This window comes from Miniopterus natalensis, chromosome 7, assembly GCF_054644295.1.
Source record: "Miniopterus natalensis isolate mMinNat1 chromosome 7, mMinNat1.hap1, whole genome shotgun sequence".
Taxonomy (NCBI): Eukaryota; Metazoa; Chordata; class Mammalia; order Chiroptera; family Miniopteridae; genus Miniopterus; species Miniopterus natalensis.
Genome location: NC_142087.1, coordinates 17,058,317 through 17,079,890, shown reverse-complemented (window position 1 = coordinate 17,079,890; position 21,574 = coordinate 17,058,317). Strand labels below are relative to the sequence as shown.

Here is a 21,574-nt window from a genome sequence, read left to right as displayed (position 1 = left end):
TTAGATTCCAGGAGTGGGTAGCCCTCCCTCTATGTCATCTGCCTTCCTTCTTCATGAAGTCATAGAGAATCCCCCAGGAGGTGGAGTGACAGAGGAGGTTTCCATGATCAATGCTGACCTCCTGGCTGTTGAAAATTTCAGCTACACCCTTATGCTAGGAGGAGTTTGCCAGGGACTGGGTACAGAAACCTGATGTACCACAGACAAGTACCATGTGCTATGGTCCGTGCAAGGACCTTGGGAGTGCTGGGTGCTGAAAGAACCACCTAGGTTGGGGAGGCTGATCAGTCACAGCAAGTATAGGAGCTCACAAAGAGTTAATAAGCAGGGAGTATTGTGAATGGAGTTCCATTAGTGCCAGGATTTACCAAGACCTCACTCTAAATCTGAAGACCTTGGAGCCCAAGAGCATAGGGGGAGGGAGGAGATATGTGAATACTCAAAATTGCATACAAAAGTTTGTGTATGTGTGATCTTTAGTCAGGACTCTTGGTGGCAAGGGTCAGAGAATCCTCTAAGGCAGCAAAACAAAAGAAATGTGCCCTGGCCAGTTTCTCAGTAGTTAGAGCACTGGCCCACAGATGGAAGGGTCTTGGGTTTGACTCCAGGTCAAGGGCACTTACTTGGGTTGCAGGTTTGATTCCCCGCCCCTGGGGCAGGTGAGGGAGGTAACTAGTTGATGCGTCCCTCTTGTAACAATGTTTCTCCCTCCTTCTCCCTCTCCCACTCTCTAATCAATGGAAAAAAATATCCTCCCATGAGGATTAACAACAACAAAAAAGAAATGTATTGATTGGTTCGATTAACTGATGAGTCTACCTATAAGGAGATAGTCAAGTGCTTAGTTGCTCTGAACAGAAAGGAAGGAGAATTCGTCATTCATTCATTCATTAAATAGGCTATGCTAAAATTATGTGTGAATTTTTACCTGCTTTAACAAAGAATATGACTGGAAATCTCATTAGAATTGCACTCCTCTCAGTTGGGGAAACCCAGTTAAGCAAATAAGGACGATTCTAGCCCTCAAAGGAGCTTGTCAGGTCCTATCAATTCTACCTCTGAAATAGTTCTTGAATCAATCCCCTCCTTTTCACAACCCCAATGCTACTGTCATGAGTCCAATGCTGTTCTTACCTGGACCAGGAAGATAGCTCTCCCTGCCATTTTCCACTCCTCCTGTATGCCCACAAACCTTAAGGGACATGCTTGGGGTCCAGAACTCTGAGAACCTGAGAACTGCAAATGAAAACTATAAAAATGATACCTGTTGAGGCAACAAGCAAGAGTTATCGCTATTGACAGTTTGTTGTTTTGCCCCTCCAGGCAGCTTCTGAGCACATGCAAATTATGAAAATGTATAGTCTTAATTTTAGTTTTTAATAAAACTTTTAATATGGAAAATTTCAAACTTACACAAAAATGTCAAACTTAAAAAATAAGAGAAAAAAGTAGTGTAATGAGCCCCTATATACCTATCACCCAACTTAACAATTTTCAACATTAGCTATTTTTATTAAATCTATCCTGCCCATTTTGCATGTTTAAAATTTAATTTTAAAATATAAATTATGAAATATTCCAAATGTACAGAACAGAAAATCCATGCTCAAGATCTCATCATTCCAATGTAACAATGTGGTGGTGTTTAGTGCTTTTAAAGCATACATAAATGTTGTCACGCCACATAACCATTTGCAATAATTTCCACTTAACAGATGTTAACATGTCATATTTTTTCAAATCTCCCACCACTCCCACCCCCCATACAGAACCATTGGTCCTGGGATCTTTATGTTACTACACACATAAAAGGCTTCATATTACTCTAATAGCAAATTCCCAGTAGTTACTTGCTTTTTTAAAAATCTTGAGTGAGTTTATATCCTGTTCCCAGTTTTTTGTTTTGGCTTGGTTTTTAGAATAAATACCTTTATTACATGAGCTAAGATAGGAGGAAGGGGGTTTTATTTGCCTTTCTGGGCCTTGATTTCCTCAGACAGAACTCCAGCTCCTTGCCCTCTAGCACATAACCATCTGCTTGGCCTCTTTGGCCTGGTATTGAAGCTTGCTCTGCTGGAACTGCTTCTCTAGAAGATCGCTGATTTTGGCATTCTTTTTCCTTTCATCATATTTCTTTTGAATTTTCTTTGATTTTGTTTGTTTAAAATCTCTTCCTCCTCAGGAGTCAGCTGGGCCCCCTTCTTGCCATCCAGGGGCAGTGCATAGTGGGACTCTACCACTGTCACTACGGTGTGCTGTCAGTGAGCACGATGCAGTTCTTAGTAGGGTCTTGGTATGGACCAGTGTATTGTAGACAGCAGCAATAATCCTTGTTTTGTGCCTACAACACTCTGAGCCCCAGGAGAAGTTGCCCACACCCAGCCTCAAGGCATGGTACTTCTTATTGCCTCCCCACACACAGACTCTGTAGACGGCAGGAGCCAATTTTAGTGTTGGCAACAAGGTGTCCCAGCTCATATTTTCGCTTTTTGTGGTAGGGATTTTTCTTGCCCCCGGTCTTGTGGCACTTGTGCCAGCTGTCCTGAGAGATGGCTTGGCACCTGCTGGAAAGATCCTATCCCCAGTTGTTTTTTCTTAATTTAATTCTTGAAGTCATTTATTGAATAATTTAAAGAGAGGGAGAAACATCAATTTATTGTTCCACTTATTTATGCATTCATTAATTGACGCTTGTATGTGCTCTGACCAGGGATTGAACCCACAGCCTTGGTGTATTGGGTCAATGCTCTAACCAACTGACCTACCCTGCCAGGGCCCCCAGTTTTTAAAAAAACCTGTCCCGTTTTCTCTACAAATTGTTAAGAATTAAAGGGGAGCCTGGCTGGGCGTGGCTCAGCAGCTGAGCATGGACCTGGGATCCAGGAGATCGTAGTTCGATTCTGGTCAGGGCACATGCCCAGGTTGTGGGCTCAATCCCAGGTAGGGGGCATGCAGGAGGCAGCCGATCAATGACAACTTTCTCATCATTGATGTATCTCTCTTCCTCTCTCTGAAATCAATAAAGATATATTTTTAAAAAAAGAAAAAGAAAAGGGAATTTAAATTCCATGTGGGTGTTTAATTTCCAAGAGCTCACTATGGAAAACTGGATCACTAATTTTTGTACAACCTAATGAAGCTAATTTCACTTTAGAATAGGTATGCTCTCAAAATTCACTTTAAAATAAAAAATTAAGGTCTTACGGTGAAACGTGCAGCCTGGGCGGGGCCCCGAGTGGTGGGCGGGGCCCCGAGTGGTGGGCGGGGCCACGTGGGCGTTGGGCGGGGCCCGGGAGACCCGGCGTCAGGTGGACGCGCGCTGCCGCCTGGAAGCTGTGGGCATGGTGGCCCCTGTGGTGTACCTGGTAGTGGCGGCTCTGCTTGTCGGCCTAATCCTCTTCCTGCATCGCAGTCGGGGCCGAGCGGCAGCAGGTAGGCGACGTCGCCGCTCCAGGCCGGTCGGGCCGCGTTCTCTGACCTCCCGGGCCTCGGTAGGCCCTCGCGCCGCGGCTCCTGCGCATGCGCCGGCGCGCCCGGTAGCATCGGGCCCCTGAGGGCGAGCGCTGACGACAGCGCCCCGGGACCGGCCGGGAGCCGCGGCCTGGATGGCAGCGCCCCTGCACCTTCCTCCTGGCCCCAGAAGACAGCCTCGCCGCACCCCCGTTCTCGCCCCTGGCCCTCCAGACCTGCGGACCAGAGGGCCTAGGTTCTGGCGGCACACTGCCCTCTCACCCTCCCCGGGGCGACCCCTCCGCGCCCCTTGGCGAGGCCGCGGGAGTTTCCCGCCCGTCCCAGGCTGGCTCCAGAGTGGATGCCCACAAGTGGGCTCCTGAGTGTTTTCTACCTACCCACGAGCTGTAGAGAGCATGAGGCAGCTCTAGGGAACTGCCTGAGGCTCTTTTCCACTCAAAAAGACACCCAGGCACCCTCCACCCTGTTCTGCACTCTGATCGGAAGGTCGTGTTGTCCATCGGCCAGGGCCTAGAACAGATACACCCGTGATTCCCAACCCCACCCCCTTTTCTTGTCAGCGTAGGGCTTTGTGTATAACGTCTCCCCGCCTCTCTGGGCCCAAAAGCTACTTCATAGCACCTGCGTGCGCCAAGGGCAGGGGCGAGAAGCCGAGGTAAGACAGCCAGCAGATCTTCCTGGGAGGAAACCGAGCCCCCAGGTGGGCTCTCTGGTTGAGATGCCATATAAAGCCATGGCAGGTGATGTTAGGCAGGAAGTAAATGCAGCCCTGCAGTGGGCATTGGGGTGAGGTCTGGAGAGGTCAAAGTGGACTTCCTGGAGGAGGTAGAGCTTCAGCTCTGTCTTGCTCCATCAGGGTGGTAATCTCCTGATGGGCCAGCTGGAAAGGTGGGACCTTGAGGGGAAAGGTATTAACACAGGCAAGAGGGAAAGGATGATCTTGCTGTGTAGGACCAAGGTTGTAAATGCCTCAGTGGTCTGAGAGGTTGGGGTTTGTGCCCTGGGTATCAGGAGCCGGAGCAAGTTGAGTGGAGGGCGATGAGACTTTCAGAATGTTGCTCCCCTGCCATCAGAATTATGGTTCCTCTCCTCCCTTCAGCCAGCCAAGAGCCACTGCACAATGGAGAAGAACCGGTAGTAGCAGGCCGAGTGGCCCAGCCTCGGTCCCTGGAGCATGAGGAGCAGAGGACTGGAGGTAGACCCCGGCGCCGCAGGGACCTGGGCAGCCGCCTACAGGCCCAGCGTCAGGCCCAGCGGGTGGCCAGGTTGGAGGTGGATGAGAATGAGGAGGAGGCCGTCGTCCCAGGTGAGTGGGGCCACAGCCTGTAGGGGAGGGGAACTGATTTAGGGGGTGAGAGGACTCCAGAAGCTGGGTGGAAGAATACGGCGTGAAGCCAGTGTGGGAGGGATGTCTGGGAGCCACAGGAGTGCGGCCAGACTTGGGACCCAGCCTTTGGTCCTAGGGACCAGCAGTTCTGGATCCCGACCCATGTTTCCAAGCAGGAGGGCAGGGTTTTTAGATTGACCACAAGAGTTCCTCAGTCCATTCCTTATATCCCAGCATTCTTCCTGGTGTGGGCACACTCAGTCCCTGAGGGCCTCACCTCAGGACCAGAGTTTCTGCATTTCCTGAAGTGGAGTCGCCCATAACCTGAGAAGAATTTAAGGACAGAGATATTATTTTGACAGGGGCCTCTATATCCCTTGCGCTGGGAGACCAACAGAGCCCTTAGGATTATGGGAAAGAATATTTCCTCTCCAGTGCTCTATTGCTGGCTTGAGCCTGAGGAGGGGGCATTTAGGGTTTTTGCCCTTGTACCTTTGGAAATTAGGCCCTTTGGCTCAAAAAAGAGGCCCTGTGTTGCACCATCTCTCCTGTCTCAGACTTGGAGTCAAACATCCTTGCTGCTCAGGAATCAGTGGGTCTTTAATTTTCAGGGTCTTTGGCCCTGGGGTAATCCTGGGGTTTGGGCTATCTTTTTGCCTTGGGTCTGGTGGGTCAAAGGGATAACCCTGGCAGGGGCTAAGCCCAGAACCCTCAGCACTTCCTGACCACAGTGAGAATGACTTGAGATTTGAGGTGGAGAGGAGAGGAAGGAGGGTAAATTTCTCCTGGGGCTATCCTTCCCTGGAGCTTTGGCTCAGAGACAAAGGAGGGCACTCCGCAACCCCAGACAGCCCCGCCTGTGATTGGCACACATTCAGATACTGTAACCTGCTGCTTCCCTCTATGGCTATGCAGCATCTAAAGTTCTCTCTTCCTTTGACCCATGGCCCCCTCACCCTCCCACCACCCCTAACACCGGCACAGCCAGAGTTTAAATTTCTGCACTCATGGCAGATGCTTCTGGAGGGCAGAGCTGGGCAGGTGGGTGGAAGGGGAACCACCCATGAGGACAGGGATAAGGGGTGGGGTGGACTCATCATCATCAGTCCTCTCTAGCTAGGACCTGAAGTGTCTTTCCCTAACCACACTTAGCCCACGAGGAAGAAGACAGTGAGAAGCCAGTGGAAGCTCACCCGTCAGGGAAAATTGGAGCCAAGAAACTACGGAAATTGGAAGAGAAACAAGCACGAAAAGCCCAGCGCGAGGCAAGCAGAAGGGGTGGGGTGCAGCTCTGGGAAGTGGGAAAGGGCCTTGCCTTCCCTGTTCCCTATGGCAAACCCTCCCCTTGAGGATCTTTGCATGCTGGGCTATTGTTTGCTACTTGCCTGGCTTTGTCTCCTGCAGCCTTGGTCTGTGGCCTGGCCCAGGCATTGCCTGCCCTGGACTGTTTGGGAGGTGGGCAAGCTCCATTTAGGGGTGGGGATGTGTCCCTATGAAGACCTTTCTCCAGGCAGAGGAGGCTGAACGTGAGGAGCGGAAACGCCTTGAGTCCCAGCGTGAGGCAGAGTGGAAGAAGGAGGAGGAGCGGCTTCGGTTAGAGGAGAAGCAGAAGGTGAGGCAGACTTCAGATCCTGACTTCTGACACCCCCTGCAGCCTTGTTTCCTATGCAGCTCCCTGATTCCTCCAACCCAGAAGATGGGCCATAGACCAGGGGCAGGCCCTGGTTTACTTGGTCCCTGGGCTCTAGGTGCAATCTGTGTAAAGCTGCTGCTGAAAAGCAAACCCTGAGATGGGAATTTTTATGCCTGTGTTATATCAATCATACCTGGAGTACTTAAAGAATATTGAGATAGTGAGAGTGGCGAGGGGGTGAACAAGGAGTGGGGTCAAAGAGGTAAGGGAGGGATGTCTGGATCCTGAGGGCCTTGAGGCTGTTACAGGTCACTGTGAGAGATAGTGGACCTGCCTGAGCCAGGTCCTGTTTAGGGCCTTGCACAGAGGAGATGCTCAGGGATGCGGCCACAGCAATAAAGGTGGTTAATAAGCATTTGTTTGCCAGGTGTTTCTTCCTTCTGAGAACCAGGTGCCCAAGAAAGGGAATATGCCACAGATGTGTTGTGATACAGAGCGAGAGCCAGGGCTGCCCCGGCTGGGAAGACCCCATAGCTTTACGTCTTCGGGCTCTGACTGGCCTCATTGTCCAGGGGCGCTGGATGGCAAAAAGCCTGGCTGTGGGTGCTGTAGTGAATGGGCCAGAACATTAGCAGAGGGGGTTTTTCACCCTTGTAAATACTCACTCTGCCTAATGCACCTTCAGTATCCTGGGGCCCTTCTTCCCCTCACTCAGTTTCCCCTGTTCACATCTTACCTATTGTGGCATATTTCTCACAACTAATATGGATGCATTATTATTAACTAAACCCCACACATTATTCAAGATTTCATTAGTTTTTTCCCAATATCCTTTTCCGTTTCCAGGATCCCATCCAGGATACCACGTTACACTTAGTTGTCATGTCTTCTTAGGCTCCTCTGGGTTGTGACAGGTTCTCAGACTTTCCTTGCTTTTGATGATCCTGATTGTTTTGAGGAGTACTGGGAAAGTATTTTGTAGAGTGTTCCTCAGTTTGTGTTTGGCTGACGTTGTTCTCATGGTTAGACTGGAGTTATGGCTTGCTGGGAGGAAGACCACAAAATGCCATCTTCAACACAACATATCAGTGGTACATGTTATCAACTTGACTGGTGATGTTACTAGTGATGTTAACTGAGATCACCTGGCTAGGGTATTTGTCAAGTTTCTCCACCATGATGTTACTCCTCCCTTCCCATACTTCTCCGGAAACAAGTCACTCTGCACAGGCTACAGTTAAGCGGTGGGGATTTATACTTAGCCTTCTTGAGAGGAGAGCATCAAAAAGTATTTGGGATTCTTTTTATGGGAGATTTATCTTTTCTATTTATATACTCAGCTGTTTATTTTTACCCACATGCTGTATATTCCCTGACCCAGCACGAGCTTTGGGTTTTGAAAAGATCTTTCTGAGAGTTCTAGGAAATGGCTTACGTTGAGGGGAGGTTGTAGTACTAGATGGTGGTGGTGATGGAGTGACATGGATGGACTGAGAAGCTTTCTGGAAGTTAAAGAAAGAAGTGGTAGATGGGACCTCACTTTTGACTGAGGCAGCTGGTCAAATGGCTGTGTCACTTACTGAGCCAGGGACTCGGGAGGAGGACCAGACACGTGGGGAGTAGATTACAGGGTCTTTCTGGAACATAATTCAATTTGAGGTGCCTGTGTGACGGCCTGTGTACCATGGGCAGTCATGTGTTTGGGAGTAGAGATTTCAGCAGGGATACAACTGTGGCAGTCCCTGGCAAGGAAATGGCTGTTGATGCCGTGGGCATGGAGAGAACATGGACGAGGGAGAAGGGACAGTGCTGAGTGATGGAAGAGGCAGGAAGAATAGCCCAAGGAACAGGAGGAAGTTCAGGAGAGGGTGGGGTCTGGAAGCCAAGGGAGGGAAGAGGGAGTGGTCAACTCTGCCCATTGCCACTGAGAGGACAGGAATGTGAGGCTTGATTTGGTGGGATTAAGGGCATGCATGAGACTGTAGCAGGAGCTGTTTCAGAGGAACTGGATATGTAGAAGCCAGATTAGAGTGGGCTGGCGGGGTGAATGGATGGTGAGGAAATGGAGCCTGGGTGTTTGTTTGAACATGGCAGGAGAGAGGGGTGGGGTGACTGGAGGATGTTGTGTGTGGGATCACAGCAGGGCTTCAAGGAGAGGGGGGCTGAGCAGCATTTGTCTGGGGGTTGACGGAACTGATAAAGAGAGGGGCCTCTGCCTTCTGTTCAGGATGGAAGCCAGAGAGATTGGGGTCTTGAAGGAGCTCTGTCCCTGACAAAGCGCTGAGCTATATGACCTGGTGCCCTGCGGGGGCAGCAAGGACCAGGATAGGGATGGGGTGGGCACCTGTGTCCAAATGCCTGACTCTTGCCCCGTCTGTGTCCACAGGAGGAGGAGGAGAGGAAAGCCCGGGAGGAGCAGGCCCAGCGGGAGCATGAGGAATACCTGAAACTGAAGGAGGCCTTCGTGGTGGAGGAGGAGGGCGTGGGCGAGAACATGACTGAGGAACAGGTGGGCCTGCAACGCCTGTGAAACCTCCCTGCACCCACCAAGGCGGGCCTGTGGCAGACTCAAGGCTAGCCATCGCATCCCAGATGCCCTGCTGCTCCTTGCCTGCCTCCCCAGCTAGGCAGTGAGAAATGGTTGGGCATGATGACCAGCGGGCTCTAGCAGTGAGAGGCCTTGTCCTCAAGAGAGGTGGTGCCTCCAAAACCCTCACCGTGGGAGGCTGTGCTGCTTGCGAAGGCAGGTGGCACATGCAGGTGGTTGGGCAGGCACACAGGCAGGTGGCACTCAGGTGGGTAGGCAGAGACCCCTGCTGTCTCTGCAAGGGTGATACTCACTCTGGTTTCTCTGCTCCTCTAGTCCCACAGCTTCCTGACAGAGTTCATCAACTACATTAAGGTAAGAAGCCAAAGAGCAGATATCAGCTTCCTGCCTCGTGTGTATGTGTGTGTGTGAGAGATGTGTGTTCTCCTAGGGCCTAGAGGGAGCAGGCCTGAGTGGGGGTTGTAGGAGTTTCACTCAAGGTCATGCAGGAGTGGGCAGCAGGACCGAGAGAGGGTGAGCTGCGGGAGTCCTGGCCAGGAGTGTCTCTTCTCCTTTGACCCTGAAGGTGGAGAAGGACCTGCGTCTGTGTGGGAGGCGTGAGCCTTCTATTGCTTCCTTACACTCAGGGTTTTACAGTTTCCCTGCTCTTTAGACCCTGCACTCAGTGAGTCATAGTGTTTTCAAGTTTCTTCACTTGTGTTTTCTGTCAGTTCTGTCACTCTGAGGTTCCACGGACTTGAAACAAGCATCCCTGTCATGTTCCTCATTTGGAACTTGGGTCTTGAGGGTGGGAGGACAATGATGCTGTTTCCTTTGGAAGCTAGGGCAAGGCGGCAGGTATGTCCTTTTCTGTCTGCAGACCGCCCAGGTGCTGCTGCATTTACATAAGCACTGTCCTGCTCTGCTGTGCTGCTAAGCAACTTCTCTCCCACGAAGGGTGTGAAGGATGCGAAGGTTTTCAAGAGAAGCTCAGAGGAGCAGAGGCGGCTGAGGGAAGGAGCGCAGAGGGAGCGGGGGTGGGGGTGGTACTAGGGGGTGCCAAGGAGCCAGGGCTTGCATAATCCTCCCCCCACCTCCTGAAAGAGAGCAGGGTTTAGGTGCTTCCCAGCTTCAAAGAGTTGGGCTCAACCTGGAGGCTGGAGTTTCCCAAGAGGAGGAAATCTCCCTCAGGCTGTGTCCATTCTCCTCCAGTGGAGCGCATTCTCCACCCTGGCACATGTGAGTGAGGGCTGCAGCCTGGGCAAGCATGTCGTACCCTTCCCTGCTGCTGTTTGGAACTTTCTGTCCCCATCTACCCAGTGGGCAGCACCATGGTACTGTGTCTTTCCTCCAGGAAGCCCTTCTCCATCAGCTTTAGCTGCCCCTATTCTCTGCAGAGACCCAAGAAGAGGCCCCCAGGGCAGTTCCAGCCCTCGCTTTACAGTGGCTCTGGAGGAGCTATTTTCTGGTGATTCTCCAAACTCTTCTGGACCTTAGAGGTCTTTCCCGCCTGTGCTGTCTGATTTTCCCAGAGCTTCTATCTGCAGGGAAAAGGAGGACTTTCAAAATCCAGCCCACCCTCTTGGCTCCAAGAGAGTGAGCCTTTTATCTTAGGGTTTCAGAACTGGTGGTACATTTCTGTGCCCAGCGTAGTTTATGTGAGGGGTAGTTCTGGCTTGTTCTTGTTGGTCCACTCTCACTGCACCCCAGGAACCACCGGGGGTAACTTCATGTTCCCACTCTGAGCTGAATCTGAGAACCCAGCACCCACCCCTTCCTTTGTAGGTAGAGGCCAGCTGGCCAGGTCACCTTGTGCTTGCCCGTTCCCTGTCCAACTGCCGTTCACGTGCTTCCCTGCCTGCACATTCAGTTTGGCATTTAGAACAGTCACATGCCATCTCAGCCCAGGAGGTGTCACCACATCACTCCTCCCTCAGCTCATTTGCTATGAAAAAATCATGGAAACATACAAGACTGCCTTCTCTCGAGTCATATGCTGTTTGTGGGGAAAGCAGGGGCAGATGCATGTGTAGGGCCCAGCAGTGGGCCGTCAGCTGCACACACACACACACACACACACACAGCTGCACACACACACACACACACACACACACCCCAAACTAAAGTTTGAGGGAAGCATGTTGAACATGGCTGTGCGTGGAAAGCACTGAGAGAATTAGCAACAGTTATTTTAAGGGTGGGCCCAGTGCCTCAGATGGTGTGAAGGGGATGATGAAAATAAGTGTGGGCATCTCCGGGCCTGGGACGGTAAGCACAGGCAAGGTGGGAGTGTGCCATAATGCCTCTGCCAAGGCCCCTGTGTGTTGGGCCCTTTTATCTGCCCTCGCCTTGTCCACATTCTTGCCTGTCTCCCATGCCTGGCTGTGAGCTCAAGGGCAGGAGCTAAGTTTTGGTCACCATTATGTCCTCCACACCTCAGTATGTTGTCCTGGCAGGTCCTCAGCAAATACAAGTCCTGGTGACAGTTTGTTTGTTTTTTTGTTTTTAAAAAAAGTGTTTATTGATTTTTAGAGAGAGGAAAGAAAAAGAGGAAAACATCAATGTAACAATGATACATCGATTGGCTGCCTCCTGCACCCCCTACAGGGGATCAAGCCTGCAACCTGGGCACGCCGTCTGACCAGGAACCAAATCAGCAACCTCTTGGTGCACGGAACAACGCCCAGCCAACTGAGCCACACCAGCCAGGGCCTGGTGACAGTTTTTAAAAAATAGGTTTTGGTGACTGTCACTCCATATTATGGTGCTTCCCCTTCCAACGTGCCCTTGATTTTAAAAAGATACAACTGAGTAAAGAGAAGGTGGCAGCTGTGCTTGGCTCTCCACATGTGTGTCCCTCATTATGGTCCCTAGTCCAGGATGGGGCCTGTGGGCCAAGTGGTGGTTTTAGGCAGATACCTCCCCAGGAGAGAACTTATGAGTGTATGTCTCTGAATATGGGTGGTTGGGTGAGTGTGTGAGGTGATCAAGGCTCTCCCACAGGAATCTATACTGTGTTACACAGCCACCCAAAGCAGATCAGACCAGAATGCAAACCTCAGTTTGTGCTGAGAAGGACTTGCCCACTCAGCCTCCCTCCCTTTTCTCCCTCTCTTTGTAGCAGTCCAAGGTTGTGCTCTTGGAAGACCTGGCTTCCCAGGTGGGCCTGCGGACTCAGGTAAGCCCTGGAAGGTGACCTGCTGTGTAGAGTGTGGCCATGGGATCCATGTGGCTGTCAGAGGGGGCCTGCCCTAAAGATGAGGAATCTTGATGTCCCCCCTACCCTGCCTCCAACCAGGAGGGAGGAGAGTAAGACTCTTGGCACACCAAGAATCCTGTGGGGTTATTTTGGGGGATTTTTAGTTTTCATATATGTTTTTATTTTATGAATGAAGAGTCATATTCTGTTTAAAAATCCAAGAGGCATTTTTCCAAGATAGAATCTTGCCTTTCTACTAAATGGAAGAGCAGGCAGGGAAGAAAAGAATAAAGTCCTGTCCCTCCAGCAGCCCCTGCAACTGAAGCAGCCCAAATCCAGTTACCTTGACAACTCTTGTAAATAGGCTGTACCAGCCTTCATGGCCAGATGTCACTACTGCTCCTTTCCTGGTTGGAAAAAACTCTTCTCTTGGGGTGTTGCAGGGCCCCAGGACCAGGGCCCCCTTTCCCCTGATCCCCTCCAGAGGAGAAACAGAGTCACGTTGGGTGGGGGAGCAGCCATGAGTGTGGGGAGGAGATTTGGCTGTGGTTACAGGGAGGTTGGAGGTGCCTTTTCTGGGGACTGCAGCACCCATCTCTGCTCCGGGAATTGTTCTCACAGGACACCATAAACCGCATTCAGGACCTGCTGGCGGAGGGGACTCTGACAGGTGAGATGATGAGGATCAGTCACTATAGGCCTTGGCCTTGGGGAGTGTCTAACCACAGGGAGCTCCAGGGACTTTTTGCAGAGGCAGGATAATAACCAAGGGTGGGGGGAACGTTGTGCAATGAGGGACACTGAGCAGGGGACACAGTTACAAGGAGGATGTGCCAAGGCCTGGGGATGGCTCAGAGTGACCAGGACAGGCAAGAAAGCTTGATTTGACACCTAGCCAGGATTGAATGCAGCCAGGAAGGGCCAGGCAGCCAGGCAGGCCTGGAGAGCTCGGAGCCAGTTGTGAAAGGGTGGGAGGGCATTCTCAAGCCAGATGAGGAGGGCCCAGAAGGCTCAGCACCACAACCTGTGTGTCCCCACAGGTGTGATTGACGACCGGGGCAAGTTCATCTACATAACCCCGGAGGAACTGGCTGCTGTGGCTAACTTCATCCGACAGCGGGGCCGGGTGTCCATCACCGAGCTTGCCCAGGCCAGCAACTCCCTCATCGCCTGGGGCCAGGAGGCCCCTGCCCAGGCCCCAGCCTGACCTAGGCCTTTCCTCTTGGACTCAGAGTTGGCACAGCCTACTTGACCATACATCTTTATCCCTCTCCACCATCCTGGGGCAGTGATGGAGTGTGGCCAGGCAGTTCTAGATTAAAGGCCTGTGAGCACTGCTGAGCTTGGTGTGGCTTGGTGTGGCAGAAGACCTGGCCTGGGATCCCAGATGAGCAGGTGAAATCTAAGCCTCAGGGAGGTTGGGGGCAGGAAGGGGAAGTGTCCTGCAGAAGCAGATGGAAGTTCCCGTCTTATCAAGCATTTATTCATTCAAAAAAAAAAAAATAATAGCATTTACTGTGTTCCTCGTACCCTGCAAGCCAAGCTCTCAAGGCCTGGAGGAAGTCTTTCTGTTCTTCCTTCCCTGAACAAAAGTGAGAAACCTCCTGGGCCATGTTTCCCCTAACTAAGGAGGGAGGTCTCTCCATTTTTTATATGGCTTCAGGAGCCCTAAGGAGGGCTGAGAGCCCTGTGGGAGAGAGCTAATGAGCTGTGCCAAGGAAAGAGTCCTAGGGAACATTAGCCTTTAAGAGGGAGGGAAGGGAGGGTAAGAGGCTAGGCCAGCTGCTATGGGACAGGTGGAAGGAAGAAGAGGGCGTGCTTGATCTAGATAGACTTGTGCCATGGAAGGACATTGCTTCATACAGCAAATCACATGAATTCAGCTCTACATTTTTGACAAGTCTAAATGGTGTGGGTGATTCCACCCACTAGTGGATGTGAGGACCATATGCTCGGGAGTGGGTGTGAGATGGGAGATGGGTGTTTTCTGTAGGGTCAGTCACTCTAGTTCCTGTGGGATGTTCGTAGCATGAGCATCCTGCTGTGCTAAGGGTGAGGCATGTGTTTAAATGTGTTTCTTACGCAAGGTGGCCCCTGAACATAAACCACCTACTTCCTCTGATGCCTGGTGGTGGAGGAGGCAGCTTTCTGTTCCAGCACAGGAGGAAATTCTGTGTGGATGGTGATGGGGAGACAGGACATCAGGCTCCAGGGCAGAGCCTTCCTGAGGGGTTGTCAAGGGTGATTTTGACTCATTTGATATAAGCATTAACTATAGAACCTAAATTGCAAGTAAGATGTGGCTTTGCTAATTCTGTCAGCAGTGAGCACTTGGAGTCACCTGGAGCTAGGAAGGGCCACGTGCATTGTTTGGAAGGCCACCTGGGAGCCCACAGTCTAGTAGGAGAGGGAAAAGAATAGACGATGCTCTAACCAACTGAGCTCCCCGGCCAGGGTGGCCCCTCTTTTACAGTTAGATTTTTTCCTTACATCAGGAACTCTAGACTGTTGATTCCAACCAATCAGATAAATTTTGATTTTTGTAACTCGCAAGTTATAAAATGCTTGTTGTGCTTGCTCTGGGTACCTAACCTGCACAGCCCAGCACAGCCCAGCAGGTCTCTTTTGATACCACTTTCTCCCAGTGGAGTCTAGTCCAGTTCAGTTTGGTTCTATCACAGCTTCTCTTTTGGATGCACCTTCAAGGCCTCTTATTGATGAACCTGTGGTTGGAGAGCCATATAATGCAACTCTTCTTTTCAAAAATCATTTACAAAATTGGCCATGAGTTGAAAATTTATTAAAGTTGAGTAATGGGTACATGGAGGTTATTCTCATCTATTTCTATACATGTTTAAGATTTCCCATAACAAAAAGCTTAAAATTAAAAACAATGAGCCCTCGATGGCCTCATGTATTCTTGACTCAAGCTGCGCCTCAGAAAACGGGCCAAAAAAGCTGGGGCACATGAGGCAACCAGTAGCCACTCCATTCGCCCAATAATTTTTTAAGAATTGATTTTAGAAAAGAGAGGAGAAAGAGAAACATCTATTTGTTGCTCCACCTATTTATGCATTCATTGTTTGCTTCTTCTGTGTACCCTAACCAAAGATCAAACCCCCAACCTTGGTGTATCTGAACAATGCTCTAACCAACTGAGCTACCTGGCCAGGGCCCACCCAACAATTGACTCCCCCCAGTTGCCACAGTTGCCCCAGTGCAGGATGCATGTTGACTCAAAAATTATTTAAACACCCAAAATGTGTTTTAAAAAGCACACACAAAACACTAACAATCTGTGGAGAGCCTACTGAATGCAAGGCAGGATGCTAAACACTCCAGGGAACTATAGAGAGCAAAACAGCGCCCCAGCCCGACCGGTGTGCTCAGTGGTTGAGTGTCAACTTATGAACCAGGAGATCGAGGTTCGATTCCCTGTCAGGGCACATGTCCAGGTTTCAGGCTCAGTCCCCAGTAGGGGGCATGCAGGAGGCAGCAGATCGATGATTCTCATCATTGATGTTTCTATCTCTCCCCCTCCCTTTCTCTGAAATCAATAAAAATACTTTTCAAACAAACAAACAAACAAACATGCTCCCATCCATAAATGGGGATGGAGGCAGTGGTGTTAATCTAATAGGGAGACCACCAATCACCTAGCCAACAGGTACATAGCCAAATACTGTAGTATTCACAAGGTGAGGTCTTCAAGGTTGAGGAGAGGACAGATCCAGAGAATGTAAAGACTCAGTTCACTGAGGGGCATGGTGTGTGGGGTGGAGGAAAGGGAAAGATCTGGGCAGGGAGAGATGGGGTGGAAAGGGAGATTGCCATCTGGCTGGGAAAGGTAGTGAATGCTGAGCCCAGAAATTGAGCTATATTTGGAGGGTTGTTTGTTTATTGCTTTGAATCTAATTCATTTCTTTTTTTATTTTCTTAATATATCTTTATTGATTTCAGAGAGAGGAAGGAGAGGGAGAAAAAGAGAGAGAAACATGAATGATGACAGTCATTGATTGGCTGCCTCCTGCACACCCCTCACTGGGGATTGAGCCCCCAACCCGAGCATGTACCCTGACCGGGAATTGAACCGCGATCTCCTGTATCATAGGTCGATGTTCAAACTCTGAGCCACGCTGGGTGGGCCAGACATTTTTAACAGTATCTCTTAGTAAGAAATTCATTGTACATTAAGGACTCAGTATGTATGTGTGCCTACATACAGAAACTGAAGCAAAGTTTTACAGCAGTCTGCTTACCGTAATTTGATGCATGTTGGTATTTGCTTCTCTGTTCTCTCTTTGCTGATGGTGGCTAAATTGATTTTATAACCCACTAACAGATCTCAGCCTACAGTTTGAAAAACGTGGTTCTAAGGAGCCTGTTCCTTTTATATTGAGGACAAAGCTGAGGATCAGTATCTGGGTGAGGAGTTGTGTATCATATATAACTTGATAGAGAGTTGTACCAAAAGCAATTTGGATTACACTAGTGACATTTAAAAACAGTTTTACTTGCACCCTGGCCGGCGTTGCTAAGTGCTTAGAGCCTCGGCCCTTGGACCAAAGGGTCTTGGGTTTGATTCCCCATCAAGGGCACATAACCTGGGTTGCAGGTTCAATCCCCAGCCCCGGTTGGGGTACATGCAGGAGGCAACCAATCGATGTGTCTCTCTCACATAGATGTTTCTTTCTCACCCCCCCCCCCCACTCTGAAAATCAATGGAAAAAATATCCTCGGGAGAGGATTAAATAAATAAATAAGAATAGTTTTACTTGGTTTATTCTGATATCATACATAATTTGTGGCTGGTTAATACATTATTTGATTACTCATTACAGCAATATGTATGAGGGAACCTTATAAGAGAACCTACAGAATACCAATACTATCACGTTAAATTTATTTAAATATAACCCTTTGCATGTAACCTGGTTTTAGTCATTTTAACTTTCGTATGTGCTTTTACAATTTGACTTAGAGATCCAGCATGATACAAAAAGACAATACCAAAACTAAAACTAATTATGTTCCTCCTGTATCCTGAGTAACAGATTTAATGCCTCTGTTGTTTTACTTTATTTTTATTTTTATTTTTTTAGAGATAGAGGAGGCGGGGAGAGAGAGAAAGAAACATCAATTTGTTGTTGCACTTATTTATACATTCATTGGTTGATTTATTTATTTATATATATATATATCTTTATTGATTTCAGAGAGAGAAAAAGAGGGAGAGAGAGAGAGAGAAACATCAATGATGAGAGTCATTGATTGGCTGCCTCCTGCACGCCCCTGACTGGGGATCGAGCTCGCAACCTGGGCATGTGCCCTGACCAGGAATCAAACCCCGATCACCTGGATCTTAGGTCGACGCTCAACCGCTGAGCCACGCCAGATTGGGCCGTTGGTCGATTCTTGTATGGCCCTGACCGGGGGATCAAACCCACAACATTGGTGTATCAGACAATGCTCAAACCAACTGAACTACTCAGCTATGGCTTTACTTTAACTTTTCTAATCAACAAGGTAAGTCAGGTCAGTTCGTTGTCCCGCTAAACCCCACAGTTCACATAACAGGGTAGTAGTTTGGATAAATGCTTGATGTCTAGTTTGGCAGTTGTCTTAATGCCTTTTTAGTTTGTACATTTTGCCACATACCAAAATAGACCATAGTAACAAATATGAATAGATGAGAAATTATTGAACATATAATACATTATTGTTGGAAAATTCTCTTTTTTTTTAAATCCTCACCTGAGGATATTTTTTCCATTGCTTTTCAGAGAGGATGGAAGGGGGGGAGAGAGAGAGAAAGAGAGAGAGGGGGAGGGAGGGAAGGAGGGAGAGAGAGAGAAACATTGATGTGAGAGAGACGCATCAATTGGCTGCCCTTTGCACACACCCCGACCAGCGCTGGCCTGCAACCAAGGTATGTGCCCTTTGCCGGAATTGAATCTGGGGCCCTTCAGTCTGCGGGCAGACACTCTAACCACTGAGTCAAACCAGCTAGGGCAGGAAATTCTCATTTTTTTCACATCTCAGCTACTGTTCCTGCTGGATGGTAGCAACTCAAGAGGAAAAATAGGCAAATGGTAAGTGAAGAACACATGGGAAGTTGAGATCCCCAAAGGCAGTAATAAAAGTTTCATTTAGCCATCACCATATCTATCTGCAATGATAATGTAAAAAGTTTATAAAGAAGGCTTTCTGCTGGGCAAATTTACCCCAGCTTTTACAAAAATTAAATCTGGTAACATTTATGTGGCTTGCATGTTTCCATAAAATTGGTTAAAGATTTGGGCAAGACCATAATTTTCATGATGCAATAATCTTTTTTTTTTTTATTCTACTTGGGGCTTTAAGAAGGACTAACATGCTTCACAAATAGATGTGGATACATAAAACTCACTTGGGATAGTGGGTGGAGTGATAGTTTATATAACTTTTTACTTAGTTTCTTAATATCTTGCAATGAGAGTTATACTGTATAGGTACAGATAAGGCTCTTTGTTAGTATTTACATGAAGCATCAATTATGTAAAAACAGAAAAGAAAAATTAAATGTTACAGAGGTACCCTGGGGAACATAAAAGCATAAACCATCTTATCTTAGATAAAATATGCAATTAGTAAAGAACAGTGATAAAAAGGATAATACAATCTAATACTTTTTGTATTTTTTCTTTGACTCTTTTCTATGGACCGTGTGTGTGTGTGTGTGTGTGTGTGTGTGTGTGTGAGAGAGAGAGAGAGAGAGAGAGTGAACGTCAGCTAATCAGCTTATAAAACACCTTGTAAAAGACTCCAGCATACTTGGATCATAATGTTTCAGTTGCAGTTTTATATTGGTTTAGATAATCTCCAAGACCTTTACTGTTTATTTCCAGGAATTTTTGCCCAATTCCAGAGGTTTTTATTTCCTCATAGAGCAAGCACAGCTGTAAAAAGCTTTAGCATGGATTATAGTGCCTTATCTGCCCCGCAGTTTGGTGTTTGGAGGTCACGGAAATTGCCCAGAGAAGAAGCCCCAAGTCCCCTTCTGGATAACTTGGTGGGTTGGATTCCCAAGGATCACAGTAGTCTGCTAATTTGGTTTTGATTTGCATCTCTTCAGTGTCAATGGGCTCATGATGTTTTTAACAGTTTATTGGCCATTTGTATTCAGTGAATGATCTATTTCTTTCTTTTACCCAATATCTGTAGACCCAGGGATTTTGTAGTTTCATTTGTCATTCAGCAAATGAATGTTGAATGTCTATTTTGTGCTTGCATTTGTTTTCTACTGCTGCTATAACAAATTCCCACAGACTTAATGGTATAAAACAACACATTTATTATAGTTCTGTAGAAGTTCAACATGGGTCTTACTGGGCTAAAATCAAGGTGGCTGTGTTCCTTTTGGAAGCTATTTTCCATCTTCAAGAGGCCACCACATTCCTAGGCTCATGACCCCCTTCCTTCATCTGTAAAGCCAGCTATGTTGCATCTCTCTAACCAGTCTTCCATAATCAGATCTCCCCCCTCATCTGCCTTTCTCTTCCACTTTTAAGAATCCTGTAATTACATTGGGCTTGCCTAGGTAATCCTGGATAATCTCCCTATTTTAAGGTTATCTGATTAGAAACCTTATTCTATCTACAACCTAAATTCTTTGCTGGAACCTAACATAGTCACAGGTTCTGGGGATTAGGACTTGGACATCTTTGGGGCCATTATTCTGCTTACCAGAGTATTTAAGATGGGGATATGAAATTTTTTAAATGGCTCCTGTCTACGTGATGCTGCAAGCTAGTGGGGAAGACAGATGATTAATCAATCATAATTTTCTTTTATATCACTTGTCAGATTTTGGCATTAAGATTATTCTACCTTTATAAAGTGAATTTGGGAGCTTTTCAAATTTGGAATGATCTCTATAGATTGGGTAGGACTCAGCCATAAAACAGTCTAGGGCTAGTGTCAGTTAAAAAGGTATTTATCTCTTCAATTCCTTTTGTAGTTATTGGTCTTATTAAAAATTGTCATTAAAATAATGTTTAGGTAGTTATTTTCTATTTGGAAGCTTTGGTGCAACAAAACAAGAAAACAGTGCAAAAGAAGAGCTCATTTTTTATAGATAAAAGGATTGCATCCTAGAAATCTCCAGATTTACTTGTTCCTTTTTAAAGTCTGGAACTTGAATGTTACCTCAGTGAAGCCTTATCCAGAATTGAGATTCCCCCAGTAGTCTCAACGTCCTTGTACTTACTACCTTCTAATCCATTATATATTTTACTTACTGTCTTCTCTCACTAGAACACAAAATCCACTGGGGCAGGAGTTTTGGGGCAAATATTTAATATCTTGATGGTCTACTGTTACTAAATTTTAAGAGCTTACCTGTTTATTATTTTAAACAAACGTCTTTTTACAAAAGTAATACATGCTTTAAAAAATGCAAACATTATAGAAGTCCTGTCTTCTGCCATGCCCCCTGCAATCACACCACCTCAAGGTAGCCACTCTTAATAATTTGATGTGTATCTTTCCAGATGTATTTAATTTTTTTCTCAAACTATAAGAGAACATTTGTTTGGAAAAGCACAGAGGTAGAAGTAATTCTTTGAAGAAATGGGCTTAGGAAACAGGTTGTAGAGGCAAAGGAAGGGCCCTTAGAGCTTAGAAGTGAGGAGGGTAAAGGTGAGGCACCTGCGGGGGTTGGGGAGCAGGGAGGGGAAATGTGATGGCTTGCTTCCCAGATGGAGAGCACGAGGGGTCCTCTGTCTTAAGGGTTTTAATGGTGGAGATTTTAGGGGAGGTCCCACGGGGTAGATCTCAATAGAATATTCAGCAGCTTTCTAGGTGTGTCCTCTCAGGGTCCGGGTCTCCACTGATTGGTCCGCTCCAGGACTGGGGGTTATTATTCAATGCAGCTGGTACTGAGGTCAGCCTTGGTGTCACTTGTCTAGTTTTGCTACTTTTCTGGGCCTGGAGCTGAAATACAACTGAGGCCTAGATATCTGTCATATTAGGATGGCATTTCTTCGCAGAAATGGAATTGCTGGGTCCAAGAACATACACATTTTACATTTTTACGTATTACCCAATTGTCCTCCCAAAAGGTTGTATCAGTTTTTACTAAAAAACACTGTTTTCCTACACCCTCACCAACATGGGATCATCAGTCTTTTTAATTTTTGTAAGCCTAATAGACTCATTTTTTACTTTCCCAGCTTTATTGAGAGGATAGATTGCTGTTTTAATTGCCGCCCCTCTGCTGCATTGGTGGCTCGCTCTTTTTTTTAGTATATCTTTATTGATTTTTAATATATCTTTATTGATTTCAGAGAGAAGGGGGGGGGAGAGAGAGAGAGAAAGAAAGGGAAAGAGAACTGTCAATGATGAGAATCATTGATAGCTGCTTCCTGCATGCCCCCT

General features: G+C 47.8%; 1 protein-coding gene and 1 pseudogene across 1 annotated transcript; one reads left to right on the top strand and one right to left on the bottom strand.

Annotated features, from left to right (window-relative positions):
* Window positions 1–1,942: 1,942 nt before the first annotated feature.
* Window positions 1,943–3,343, bottom strand: LOC148092710 (small ribosomal subunit protein eS8 pseudogene; annotated as a pseudogene).
* Window positions 3,306–13,498, top strand: DDRGK1 (DDRGK domain containing 1). The gene is made up of 9 exons (XM_016212086.2): window positions 3,306–3,432; window positions 4,571–4,777; window positions 5,951–6,063; window positions 6,309–6,410; window positions 8,818–8,940; window positions 9,295–9,333; window positions 12,080–12,136; window positions 12,779–12,827; window positions 13,198–13,498. The coding sequence occupies exons 1-9, from the start codon at window positions 3,342–3,344 to the stop codon at window positions 13,362–13,364; spliced, it is 948 nt and encodes a 315-aa protein (XP_016067572.1). The 5' UTR covers window positions 3,306–3,341; the 3' UTR covers window positions 13,365–13,498.
* The last annotated feature ends 8,076 nt before the right edge of the window (window positions 13,499–21,574 follow it).